General features: G+C 35.9%; 1 protein-coding gene across 7 annotated transcripts in view; it reads left to right on the top strand.

Annotated features, from left to right (window-relative positions):
• LOC149819439 (uncharacterized) overlaps positions 1-13,534 on the top strand; it is a 58,075-nt gene that overhangs the window by 19,560 nt on the left and 24,981 nt on the right. For 5 of the 7 annotated variants that reach the window (XM_089985354.1, XM_089985353.1, XM_089985352.1 and 2 more), the window contains exons 18-35: positions 98-243; positions 407-515; positions 643-789; positions 2,636-2,683; positions 2,761-2,889; positions 3,008-3,235; positions 3,317-3,457; positions 3,556-3,641; positions 3,745-3,853; positions 3,952-4,047; positions 4,204-4,365; positions 10,051-10,233; positions 11,231-11,457; positions 11,556-11,688; positions 11,797-11,898; positions 12,415-12,459; positions 12,607-12,684; positions 12,772-12,888. In XM_089985354.1, coding sequence (XP_089841480.1) covers positions 98-243; positions 407-515; positions 643-789; positions 2,636-2,683; positions 2,761-2,889; positions 3,008-3,235; positions 3,317-3,457; positions 3,556-3,641; positions 3,745-3,853; positions 3,952-4,047; positions 4,204-4,365; positions 10,051-10,233; positions 11,231-11,457; positions 11,556-11,688; positions 11,797-11,898; positions 12,415-12,459; positions 12,607-12,684; positions 12,772-12,888 — 2,286 coding nt within the window. The remainder of the gene's footprint in view (positions 1-97; positions 244-406; positions 516-642; positions 790-2,635; positions 2,684-2,760; positions 2,890-3,007; positions 3,236-3,316; positions 3,458-3,555; positions 3,642-3,744; positions 3,854-3,951; positions 4,048-4,203; positions 4,366-10,050; positions 10,234-11,230; positions 11,458-11,555; positions 11,689-11,796; positions 11,899-12,414; positions 12,460-12,606; positions 12,685-12,771; positions 12,889-13,534) is intronic. The other 2 variants (XM_089985355.1, XM_089985350.1) reach the window with 1 other exon arrangement.

The following is a 13,534-nucleotide window of genomic DNA, read 5'->3' as shown; positions in this document are numbered from 1 at the left end:
CTGTTCAGTTATATTATCTAAGGTTTTGTTCTTCTTTTTGTGTCAAAGCCTAGTTCTACTGGTTAGCTTGCTTCAATTTCTTCTTTTTGATCTGTAGGCGCCCCCATCAGAAGTTCAGGACAAGATATTTTTCATGATTAATAATATTTCAGCAGCTAACATGGAAGCTAAATCCAAGGAGTTTATTGAGATTCTGAAAGAGCAGTATTATCCATGGTTTGCTCAGTATATGGTGATGAAAAGGTGATGGAAATATTAAGAGCTGCTCACACTTTTCTTCTTTTAATTTCGTAACTTTTGGACTACTTTTTCCCCCTTTTCCTTTCTCTTTTTCTTTTCTCTTTTCCTTTTATATTTATAATATAGATTTCTCTCTTAACAAATGTGATACTTTCTTTGGTGGCAGAGCAAGTATCGAACCGAACTTCCATGATTTATATCTGAAGTTCTTGGATAAGGTCAATTCAAAATCATTAAATAAGGAAATTGTCAAAGCTACTTATGAGAATTGCAAGGTTACTTTATTCCCTTCATTTGACTTTTACTGTTTTGTACCCTGTTCTTTTTACCTCTCCCCAATTCTGTTCTTGGCTTTGATCTCTACTACTTTTTCAAAGTTTTTTTCTTGCCCTCTTTGTTTAGGTCCTCCTCAGATCAGAACTCATAAAATCAAGTTCAGAGGAGCGTTCTTTACTCAAAAACCTTGGTAGCTGGCTTGGAAAATTTACCATTGGCAGGAACCATGCATTAAGGGCTCGAGAAATTGATCCAAAACAGCTAATAATTGAGGTATATGATTTTTAATGCTGACTTTCTGCTGTGAGGACATTTATTTCATTCTAATAGTTCATTATGTTTTAAGTTTCTCCTGGATGGCTTAAAATTCATTATACTGAAAAGGAGTCTTTCTGAGATGCTCTTTTTACTAGCCTTTGGCTCATGATGTGCATGTCTTTCAGTTATTATAATGAGATTTGAGGAGCAAACTAAGCAATTTGGATGTTTGGTAGAACTATGTTCCATTATCAAGTTAAGAGTTACCTTGTTCTTCATGTTGATTGATGGTCACGATTCCCTATCCTGCAGCCTTCTTCTTACAGGCTTCTTTAATGTTCACCTCAAAATTTACCTTATGGCTCCTTGTCAGTCCATTCATAGTTGGCTATGCTTTGCAGCGTTGATCATGTTAAGATGTACATATACATATACATATACATATGCATATACATATGCATATGCATATACATATACATATACATATACCTATACGTGTGTGTGTGTGTGTGAACCGAAATACCCATAGAGGGTATTTTAGTCTTTTTAATGTAATAGGCATCAGTCCACTAGGAGCTGACAACCTGTTTTTTTTGTCTTTTTTTACTGTTTCTTTTGCAGCTTTTTACCGTAGTTTTTTCTGTTTTTTGGAAGCAGCTCCAAAGTAGCTGTTGGAGCTGCTCTCAACGGTTATAATTCTAACCGTTGGGAGCAGCCCAACAGCCACTTTGGGCTGCTGCCCTCCCCCTCCCCCCCCCCCCCCCCCCTTTGTGGTGATTACTGTATAAATAGGCCACTAGTGGCCATGTATTCTTTAACACTCTTATGAGTGATTATATGCAATAACAACATTTGTTAAGACCCTTGTGTGGGTGGTTCGGTGATTCAATCAAGCATTTCACTTGATTGAAGGAGTGATCTTGCATGTGTTTTGGATTCTATCCATTTCATTACAGTTCATATGTGCATATACATACAGACATGCATATCTAAGCAGTTTCCTTCTTTTCCATATTATGCAGTTATTCCTTTTAGTTCCTTTTTTTCTCTAGTGGAATGGAGCTATGGACATATTTTCAGTTATTAAACCCCATTATCTAAGTGGTGGTATTTACTTGGTGTAAGTTTATATCTTAGCATATTTGTTTGATTCTTCTTTTTTAAATTTCATAGTTTTTCATTGAAATTGTAAACTATAGTGGCTATGAATTTAATGCCACTAATGTAAGTTTTGCCGTTTTTTAATCATAGAACTGGTTTTGTAAAGCTGATCTGAAAATTAATCCTCATACTACATTTCATTTTGGGGATATTAGTAATGTTCCTTTTCTAAAGCTTTTACAGTATATGTAATGCTCAGATGTTATTGTAATTTGGGCTTTCATACTATGAAGCATCCTGCATCCTGTAAGAGAATGCTGGTTATTTCCTGTATTTTTTCCCTTTTGGAGGTCTTGGTCCCAAACATAATTTGTCCATTACTATTGCTTGAGTGTCAAGATCACATTATAAATGTATCCAAAAGATAGCATGATATTTAGCATCAAGACACTTGGTTACTCAGTTAAAAAATTATGCCATATAGTTTGGATATGGTCATTACTATTCTGTATGCAAATTGTGCTTGTATATCTATGGTTGTTGAGGTATCTTGAGGTCTGACATGTTTGAAAGTTTTCAAAGATTAGGCATCAAGATACATGGTTGAGGGAACCATAGTCTTTAAGGAAGCAATTTAGAATTAATAAATTTACTGGAATATTCATGTACATTGAAGTTAGAAACAGTTTGAGGAAGGTTTGAGATGTGAGTTGGAAGTTCTGCTGATCTCTGATGGATGCCCATATTTTCGTCTTGCCAGGCATATGAGAAAGGGTTGATGATTGCGGTGATTCCATTTACTTCAAAGGTAGCTACGCCTTACCTTTCCTCACTTGAATTTGATAGAACATCTTGCTTGAAGTGACACATTGCTATTTGCTACAGATCTTGGAACCCTGTCAATCCAGTCTGGCCTATCAGCCTCCAAATCCTTGGACAATGGGCATTCTGGGTTTGCTTGCAGAAATTTATGCTCTTCCAAATCTAAAAATGAATCTGAAATTCGATATCGAAGTATGGATTTTTTGCATGTTACATCAGCTCGTTTTTGTAAATTGTTGCTTCTGTTAATGCTTCCTGTCAAAATGGCATTTTCACACTTGGTTTATTACACTATCTTTCTTGTGTGCAGGTGCTATTTAAGAACCTCAGTGTGGATATGAAAGATGTTAAACCGACTTCCCTTCTTAAAAATCGTGTTCGGGAGGTGGAAGGAAATCCTGATTTTTCAAATAAAGATCCTGGTGCATCTCAGCAACAAGTTGTTGCTGATCTTAACTCTGGGATAATCTCTTCATTAGGTCAAGTTGAGCTCCAGCCTGAGGTGGTCATTCCATCACACCCTAGCGGCCATTCAAATGTATGGATTCTAATTTTAGTCTATATGGAAGGCAGTTGTACTTGTGCAATTCTTCAATGACTGAATATTTGGTTTTTGTAGTATGCTGGCTCGCTTCACCTTGCGTCAAGTGCATTAGGGGAAGATGATAAACTTGGAAGCTTAGGTTTGCCTGAGCGCTTACCTTCTGCCCAGGGCTTGTCGCAGATTGCTCCTACACAGGCCCCATTCTCTGTTAATCAAGTAATTTGTCTTACCTTGACTCTGTTGGTTTACTGCCTTTTGATAAATTGATTTAATTTATACCAGTATTTTGACTTATTGTGAATCATTGTCTGCAGCTTTCAATGCCTGTTCTCAACATTGGAACTCATGTCATTGTCAATCAAAAGCTCAATGCCATTGGCCAGCAGTTGCAGCTTCAAAGGTTTAGAGTTGTTCTTTATGATATTTACTTGTGAATTGTGCCTTCAGTTATCTTTGACTTCAGATGAAGCAGTACCATCTAATGATGGGGGCTTTTTTCATAGCAGAATAGTGCCAATGGCCATGGAGAGGGCTATCAGGGAGATAATATCACCTGTTATTGAGCGTAGTGTCAATATAGCTTGCATGACAACAAAAGAGCTTGTTTCAAAGGTCTGTTGTTAAACTTCTTGCTTTTTTGGGTACTTATGTGATTCTAATGGAAGGATCTTGTACTATCTAATATGATTTTGAAAATTTTGGCATGGTAGGATTATGCTATGGAAACAGATGAGAGCCGCACACACAATGCTGCAAACTTGATGGTTGCAAGCCTAGCAGGAAGTTTGGCCCATGTAACATGCAAGGTCTGCTGTTGCATTTTTTATGTCTATTCATCTTTGATGCCTAACATGCTGAAAACAGAAGTGGTGGATCAGAGTTGACTGATTGCCACTGCAGCGGTGCGCAGCTATTTTAAGTTTCATGTTTGCCATTATTTAGGATTTTTTGGTTAATTTCAGGAACCTCTTCGCGTTGCCATTTCAAATCAACTGAGGAATTATCTTCAATCTGTAAATGTGTCAAATGTTTCAAGTGATGTTCTTGAACAAGTCGTTCAGATTGCAACAAATGACAACCTTGATTTAGGGTGTGCATTGATTGAGCAAGTTGCAACTGATAAGGTGGGTTCACCATTTGTTCCCTTCCAAAGGATCTTCTTGTGATGCCAAATGCTGATTTTGCTAAATGTATTTTATTGGTCTAATTATATTATTTGAATTCAATCAGAAAATATCAAAGGAGTGAGTGCTCTCATGTATGTGGAATGGCAGTGTAATATCACATAAATAATATCCATATACATTTCATGCCAAATGCACGCTTCCATTCATGAACCAATTTAAATAAACATGTGAACCAATACTTGCCTTTTTTCATGAATCATACAACTGAACATGTGAACACTCGTGCCACTGACTACATGCATAAAAACCAACTATGCATTAATACCATGAACATGCATGTCATAAAACAACCTAGACATGTGTGCAATGTCATTCTCTTGCATGCGTAAAACCCAGTGTAATCCAATTAACACATGCAAAATCATCTATCTCATGTATGCACATTCATATATGCAAGTTTAGTGATGTACATGGAACACAACCTTTATAAGCATGTGTTCACTATTCACGTGCATGTGCTTATGTGACCATGCCAAATGCCTTGGTTCAACACAATATATCAAGTACAAGTATGTGAAAAATACCATTCTTTTGCATGCTAACAACCAAGCCTAATATAAATAGCAGATTTGGAATTTTACATACAAATTTGAGTTTCTACTCAACCTCAATTAGGCATGAGCATATGCATAAATTACAAGACTTGATCATGTATCAAATTCTCCACATCATCTAATAAAAATCTGTACATGTGGTGACAATTAAGATTTGACAAGCCGAGTAGTTTTATTTTAAAAATATTTTCTGCAAGCACATGGCCCAGTATCATAAAAATATTAATTTAACAATATATATTTATATTGTTTCCCCATGTTTTTTTTTCTGGCAACTGGCCCAGCCGAACCAAGTCGGTTGGGTCCGTTCACTGCCAAAGCACACCCAGCCGACTGGGTTGGCTGGGGGCCAAACTGAGCCACTTGACAGCATGATATGCATATAAAAAAATTGTTTAACCACATATATACTGTTTTTTTTAACAGGGACTCAGCCCCAGCCGAACCAGTCGGATGGGACTGAACAACGTACTGTTCTTCCCAGCCGACTGTGTCAGCTGGGACTGGACAACACCCTGTTCGGTCCGAATATATATATATATATATGTTTTTACTTATTTCTTGGACTTGATACAAGTGTGGCTTGTTGCACTTTTGGAATAGCATAAACCCTGGCGCATAAACTGTCTGGCAGAGTTTAAGCCAAAACCTGACACAAACCCAACCCATCCTAGGCAGGGCATCTGTTATCAATGAGCTATCCAATCTGGAGTCTTGTGAGTCCATTGGTTAAATCCTGAGTTTTAAGATTTAACTTAGGATGTTGTTTGACTGCTAATAAGTCAGCTTTTCAAAGGGGAATACTTAACAATAGTTTCAAGTTATAGACAACAACCATCATCAGGTTTCCACTGGCAATACATCTAAACCGGAGATGATGTACAAATAAATCATTCATATGAGACATACATACATACATATATAAATAGCAAATAAATAAATATATGTATGTATGTACATGTGCACCTGCTCCCACTTTGAAACAGACAAATTCTACCAGCTGTATCCATGTCATACTATGTACCCATGTGGTAGAACAGATGGAAAGAAGAATACAGTAGCATTTGGAATGCAAAACACCTCTAGAAAAATCAATGGCTTGGGTGGAATCTGGCCCAAACCTTGGCTATGATTCCAACAGACAACTTTATATTATATATATATGCATGAATTTTAAATAAAGCATGCTTTCATTATGAAATAAGATCTTAAATATGAAATATACATAAACCACCATGAATATATCGATTTTCCCCAATTTGAACATGAAAAATCGAACCAGTTTCATGGCTTCCTTCATAAAATATCACCTAAATCAGATTTAGGTTCTTTTTTCCTATTTGAATCAAGAGAACGAACCCGTACCTTAACCGTAGATAAAAAAAACAAGATTAATGGTGAAAAATGTCGGACGATCGAAAAAGATAGCCCTCTTTTTCTTCCTCTTCCTCTCTTTTTCCTTCTCTTTTTTTTTCTTCCCCTTTTTTTTGATCTATTTATAGAGCTCTAGATGGGCTGGAGAAGAAAGTGCAGCCCTAGCTGAAACTCTCTTCTCTCCTAGAGTTTTCCGAATATTTCAGAACTCTCAAGTTTTACTTTTTCAAAGTTAAGTGTTTTTTAAAAGTCTTTCTTAAAGCTTTTAAGGCATGAACAAGGGCTCTATAAAGAGTCCTAAACATTCTAAAAAAATAAATCCTAGAATTAATTAAAATTAATTAATTAATTAATTATTATTTATTAATAAATAAATACCTAGAAGCTTCCAAAAGTTATTTTATTGAACTAGGATACTTATTAAGTGATTTTACATGGGTTTAAGGGCTCTACTTAGAGTCCTAAACAAGTATCAACAATAAATTTTCAGAATTACATTAAATTAATTATTTATTTAATGTTAAATATTAAATAAATTTTCAGAAGTTTTCAAAAATTACCAAATTAACTTAGGAGGTTTCTTAATATTAATAAACCCCAATTTAAAGGTTTTTGATGAATTTAAAGTTGGAAAAATTGTGGAGCATGTATTTGGATCTGGATTCAGATCCAAGATCTAAATCCATCTTAGAAATCCAAATGGGTCTTGAGTTGGATCAAATCCATATTAATATGGGTCTTGGATAGAGTCCAAATACATATTATTTTGGATCAAATCCATTAGATCCGGTCCGATCCAAATATGGATATGAACCGACAAACTGCTCAATTTTTTAAAAAATATGTTTTTCAGGCCAACCGTAGCCTAAGTCAAGGAGAATAAAATATCGTTACGCTCAAAATTTCATGACACATCCAACGTTATATAACTCAAATTTCGATTCTGAAATTCGTTCGAAAATAACTTGAATTTTGCTCGAATTTCACTTGAATTTAAAAGTCAAAATTAAGACTTTTTCTCACATTTTGATTGGCTAGTTTAGGCCTTGACAATGAGACCTGTGCCAAGCCCAGATTCCAAAGCATCGGCCTAAAATCGAGAATCAAACAATTTTTCTTCTATACTTAGCCAAATTTTCGAAAAAACTGAAAATGACTAAGTATGAAAATATGTGATATTACAGGCAATCTTGTCGCACATCTTTTATCATGTTTTTCTCTAATGTGTATGGAAGAATCTGGATTATGTATTAGCCTTTTAGATGTGTTGTTTTTTCTCTTGGCCAAATGTTCGCTTTATGCATAGTTGACCTGGTTACCATAGAAGATGCCTCAACTGTATTCTTTACTGTCGATTTTTTGGGTAACATGATGTCCGTGTATAACATGCCAGTGGTTGCTTGTTCATGCAGTTATCTTTTCCCACCCTTCCTTGGCTGATTTCAAATGTGTAAAATCTTTTACAAACAATTATTGTTACTACTAAATTTTACTGACTGCTTACCTGTCATTCAGCTTTAGGAACAGTATGTGAGCTGTTATCAGGTTTCCATCCATTTGTCTATTTAAATAGCTTTTCTCTGCATTTTTTTGCCTTTTCTGGTGACAACTTTTCTTGTTCCTAGTGAGCATTAGATTGTACTTGGTGAATACGAGCAAACCATTTTCAATACTTGTAGGTGTGTCTGATCTTCCAGTACTTCTTGATATGCGACATTCTAACATGATTTATGTTGCTCCAAGAAATCAGATACTTGTCTAGATCATCTTAGTTTCTTAGTTAGAACCCTTCTTGTCTTTGTCAGAAGAATGAGGAGGCACCCTTTTCAATTTTATGTACTTTGAAGGAATTGGATATGTTTGGTTCTAATTTGATATACTTAGGGGTGGACTTTGGACCATTGGTACCCAGCCCTGTAAGAAATCGGGGCTGAGATGGACCCAGCCCATTTACAAATAACTGGGACTGGACAGGCCCAGACTGAGCCTGATTATGACTGCATCAGAGCCATGCTCAGGCCTGGGTATGGGTCAGGTCTGTTGCTCCCAAATTGGGCCGGGCTGCTCCTGCCTGATATCCGTAGACTAGTTAAAGCCTTTTCAAAAATAAATGATGAAATGATTGTTCCTTCCTACTGAATGATACAATGGTTATGGCGAAGGCAATATATCAGTGCCCGTAAGCCGACTGAACTGCTTAGTACCGTAATCTTCTTGGTGACTATGTACTGCTTTAGAATCTCAGCCCTGATTCCACTTCTCTTTTCTATGTATATCTAGGTGTGAGAATATCACTGACTCTTATATTCTAGATGTGCACAATGAGTGGAACTCATAAATTCAGTAATGAGCAGAACTACTATAGATTTATGGGCAGAAACGGCTTCACATGCATCTTCATCTATGTCACCTGGGTACGGGTACGGAGGGTATGACATGACAATTCCAAAAAATATGGGTACGGGGACACAGCTATATATATGTGTATATATATTAAATATAACATAAATGCAAAATAAATTCAAAGAATCAAATTCATAAATTAATTTAACATTTAATAACCAACTAAACTAGTAACAAGCTAACAACTTTTGTTCAAAGAATCAAAATTCAAGAAAGAATTGAGAAGCAACAATCTACAACTAACAAATTAACAATTGAAGAAACAAGTTATAACAATGTCATATAATAGTAATACCTAACAATTAGCACTTAGCAAACAAAAATATAGAAAAACATTCATAAACATAATATCAACTATTAAGTTAACAAATAACAAGCTTACTGAAAAGAAAAAAAGTCCAAAATTACAAAAAGGCCATAACAAACTAAATATCAAGTTATAAGCTGAACATATAATTATAAATTATCAATTGAATACAAACTGAAAATAGATACTAAATACAATCTGAATATATGTAAATTATAAATTGAAAACACCCTAAAACAAAAAAAAGAGAGATGTTGCTCCTACGGTCCTACCTCCCTCAGGAGGTCGCCGAAGGTGAGCTCCTTCAAGTGACCTTGCAGTTAGAGAGAGAGAGAGAGAGAGAGAGAGAGAGAGAGAGAGAGAGAGAGAGAGAGAGAGAGAGAGAGAGAGAGAGGATTGTATCGGGTGGGGCAGGGGTCTGCCTTGGACCCTACCCGACGCAGTGCGGGACTCGACTTGCGGCATACCTGCATTGAGCCCGGTGCCTTCCCTCGTGTCACGGGTACGCCGCCTGTAACGACATGTCCTGATACCATAGATTTGCGTGCACGTGTAATAAGCTTTAAACATAGCGAAAATTTAAAATCTAGCTTTAAACATAGAGAAAATTTAAAATCTATCAGCCCTTCATTTTTGCTTCATTTTCATTGTCTAGGAAAAAATTATTTAGTAGGTAGATTTAATTGTTCTGCCAAACTAGTGAATCTATTGCTTTAAAGTCGTTGTCTCATTCCAAACAATGTTTGCAATTAGCTGGTTGACATTGTTGAACTGCATGATGGTTGGCCCCTATGATAAGGCACGATATAGTGTTCTTCTCATCTAGTACTTTGAAGTCTTTCCAATCTTTTCTGTTTTCTTTCTTGCTCATTGTATTTAAACTTGAAAATGTGGACTTGTATGCTAAAGCGCCTGATAGCTACATAGATTTCATATTGCTGTGATATACTCTTTTGGAGGAATTAACTTTGATTAATTTTATAGGCTCTTCAAAGAATTGAAAATGAGTTTGTTGAACTGCTGTCCATGAGAAGGAAGCAAAGGGAGGGGCTTAGTACTGCCTTCTTTGAGGCCAGTACCTATTCACAAGGAACTTTAGCTAGACTGCCAGAAGCACTCCGCCCAAAGCCTGGTCGATTATCTGCTGAACAACAGCGAGTATATGAGGTATATACTAATTAGAGATCCGTATCAGATTCAGAGTAATGCTTAAAATGTAAAAGCAGTGATGCATTGGCTAGCATAGCATTCAATTTCATAATGCTGGTGTTAGCTTCTTGATAGATTGGTTAAATGTAGGTTTCTTTTCTTTGAAGAATATCTGGGGAACATATAGGTAGTGTATATGTGTTAAGGTTCTATATTTGTGTTATTTTTGTGGCAAATTTGATGGAACTGGGTCACCTGGTCATGTATGCCGCCTTATTCAATTTACTATGCTTGTTGTTTGTAGTTACGTGTTTATATTTCCTGTAAATTATCAATGATCAAATTCAATAAAAATGAATTTGCATTTTATAATTGATTATAACACTCATTTTTTTTGTATAGTATAATTTTTTGGATGTAGATACATAGCCATGTCCAAGTGTCTAGTTTTTCAAGACCTGTTGTGTCCGAGATCCCATCTATGTCAGTGTCCAAGTAACATAGGTTGGAACTTGGAAGGTACTCATCCAAGATGGTTTCAAGGTAATAGGTACCGCATTTAAAAGTTTCCCTTATCTGGCTATTGAGTTCAGTTTAAGCAAGCATGCATTTCTAAAAATGGAGGACAAGAGGGAAGAATTCATTCCATCTTTCAACTTACCATTTCACAATGATTCAAAAGGATAAGGTATCCTTTCTAGGATGATAATTTTCATGCATTTGAAAATGAAAGAACTCTAGCAAAATATCCGTACATCGACATACACATATGGATAATGAAATGCATAAAGAAAATCTTTTTGAGGATGTGTAGAATAGATAAATTGATATGCTTTAATCCATAATGTCGTGGTTGGTACAAAGCATCCACTAATATTCCTTGTCTCATTGAGTCAAAGTGTAAATTCTGTGGAGCACATCTTTAGCATCTGATGGTTTTGTATTTGCTGACTGGATGGTGTCCATTTATTTATTTATAATTTTTTTCTACTGATTTTATATCATATTTGGTTAGGATTTTGCTCGGTTCCCGTGGCAAAACCAGACGAGTCAGAGTTCAAATGCTATGGCCGCTGTTCAACCAGCTTCTTCTGGTGGTTTTGTTGATTCTGGATTGTCTCGTGCTTATGCTTCTGGCTCAGTGCAGATTAATTCGAGCATTTACTCAAGCACACAACTAGCTGCAGGATTTGGTTCTGCTGTGCAGCCTTCAGACCAGATTCCTGAGGAATTGGCCTCTGGGTTGGCATCCAACTTTCAGATTCTCTTGTTTTGTGAAATCATCTCTACTTTACATTTATTTGGTCTTCAATATTTAGTGCATGTATTTGTTTCTTCAGCATAACTTCAGGCTATACTGGAGCAACTGATGGCGCTATCCAGGGTGTTACAGAGATCAATTCTTTTTCATTGACATCATTGCCTGCTGCAGTCACTGAAATGCAGCTCACAGAATCTTCTAATCCTGTCAAGGTCTGGTCAAGTTTAGTTTCTTTGTCCTTATTAAGTGTGTTCTTTCAAAGAGTTGTTTTTTCATCGTTGTCTATGAATTGATGCAAGGACTCTGTGCCCTCATTACAGCAATCACTTCCACAATCTGCTGCAGAACGCCTTGGAACTGGCATATCTGAACCTTTGACTACTGGTGATGCATTAGATAAGTATGAGGCAGTGGCCCAGAAGGTATCCTCTGTTCCCGTTATTTTTGTCTAATATGTTGAATGATTGAATCATTCTTGATATATGGTGTCCAGCCTCATAATTTTTACCTTATTTATGTCAATAAATCATGCAGGTCGTAACTGCCATGCAGTTAGATTTTCTAATATTCATTTCAGTAGGGTCTGATCTTTATTATTATTATTATTTTTTGGGTGGTGATGGTGGATGTGTTTTGTCTGATTTGCATTTTCAGTTAAAAATCTAGTTCTTCCATACTGGTTTTGGATTACAATTTGACAATATGAGTTGCATCTGAATGTTGCTTCACAGTTCACACACAATATAATTTCTGATTCCTAATTTTGTTTTTGAACTTTGCTAATCACCATTTTCTCCTTCGTGCTACTTTAGCATTCCTTCATTGTTGTCATTTCTTTTCCATGGACATTTATTGTATTGTCTTCATTTCTGGATTCCCGTGATAGTTACCAACCCTATCCAGGAACTATGCCTAATCAGATGCCTTATTGTTTTCAGCTTGAAAATCTGATTTCAAAAGATGCAAGGGATGCTGAAATTCAGGTACTAATATGTTTAAACCAGTGGTGGTATTATATATTAATATATAATTTGAAAGCTGATATTAAATAAATGGCATGCATGTTTACTGTGAAATGGCTGATTATATTCTACATGGAAATGTTTTTTTTTCCTTTTTTGTCTGTACAGGTTGTCATTGCTGAAGTTCCAGAAATCATTCTCCGATGTGTCAGCAAAGATGAGGGTGCCATGGCTATTGCACAAAAGGTCATTTGTCAAAAGCTATTTGCTAGGATTCTCATTGTTAATAATTGTCTTCTGTCTGTAATTATGGTTGCTTATTTTCAAATGCAGGTTTTCAAGAGCTTATATGAGTATTCATCAAACAGTCTCCTTGTATCTTATAATCTTGCTATTCTGGTTGCTATTAGAGATGTGTGCAAACTTGTTGTCAAGGAATTGACCAGCTGGGTATGTTTCTACCTGTTTCATTCCTGCTCAATGTTTGTCTTCTTTAAAAAGTTCTGTTTTCAGAATGAGTTCATGGTTGTTCTTTTGGAAATTTCTGCATTGGCAATGTGTGCTCGATGATTCCGTGTTATTGAACAAATAATGGTGCATAGATTAAAGATGATGCCAACCCATACATATGATTTCTGCTTCACTTGCAACTACTCTTTGCTAAGTGAAATCTATTATCTAACTTCTTTATAGTGCTTCATATATTGTCAAAGCATTTCACAGATGCTGCTTTTAGCTTTTAGGCATATACAAGATTTACTGGGTCAATAAATGTTGAGATTGATGTATTCTTCCATTTCTATTTCATAAAATGTTGTTTCTTTGATGCCTTTCACATCTATGCAAGTTATAATGCTTATTTGTTGAACCCCATGAAGTGAACACACATGGCTGATATATTTCGTTGCTTGAATTGTTAATATCTTTTCTCTATTCTGTGTTGATTAGTTTATATAGCTGTCTTCCTTCAATATGGATCCTCTGGCCCACAGTTTCTGTGTGAATGCTAAAGTGATCACTGGCTGTGTATAGTGTTTGTAATCATACAGTACTTTCTGAGATTGTAGAAAATGAAGGCTTGGATGCTGAGAGCTTA

The sequence above is a fragment of the Nuphar pumila genome, chromosome 13 (assembly GCF_984573655.1).
Source record: "Nuphar pumila chromosome 13, dmNupPumi1.hap1.1, whole genome shotgun sequence".
In the NCBI taxonomy this organism is placed as follows: domain Eukaryota; kingdom Viridiplantae; phylum Streptophyta; class Magnoliopsida; order Nymphaeales; family Nymphaeaceae; genus Nuphar; species Nuphar pumila.
The sequence above is the reverse complement of the archived record's forward strand: the minus strand, read 5'-3'. Positions and strand labels throughout refer to the sequence as shown.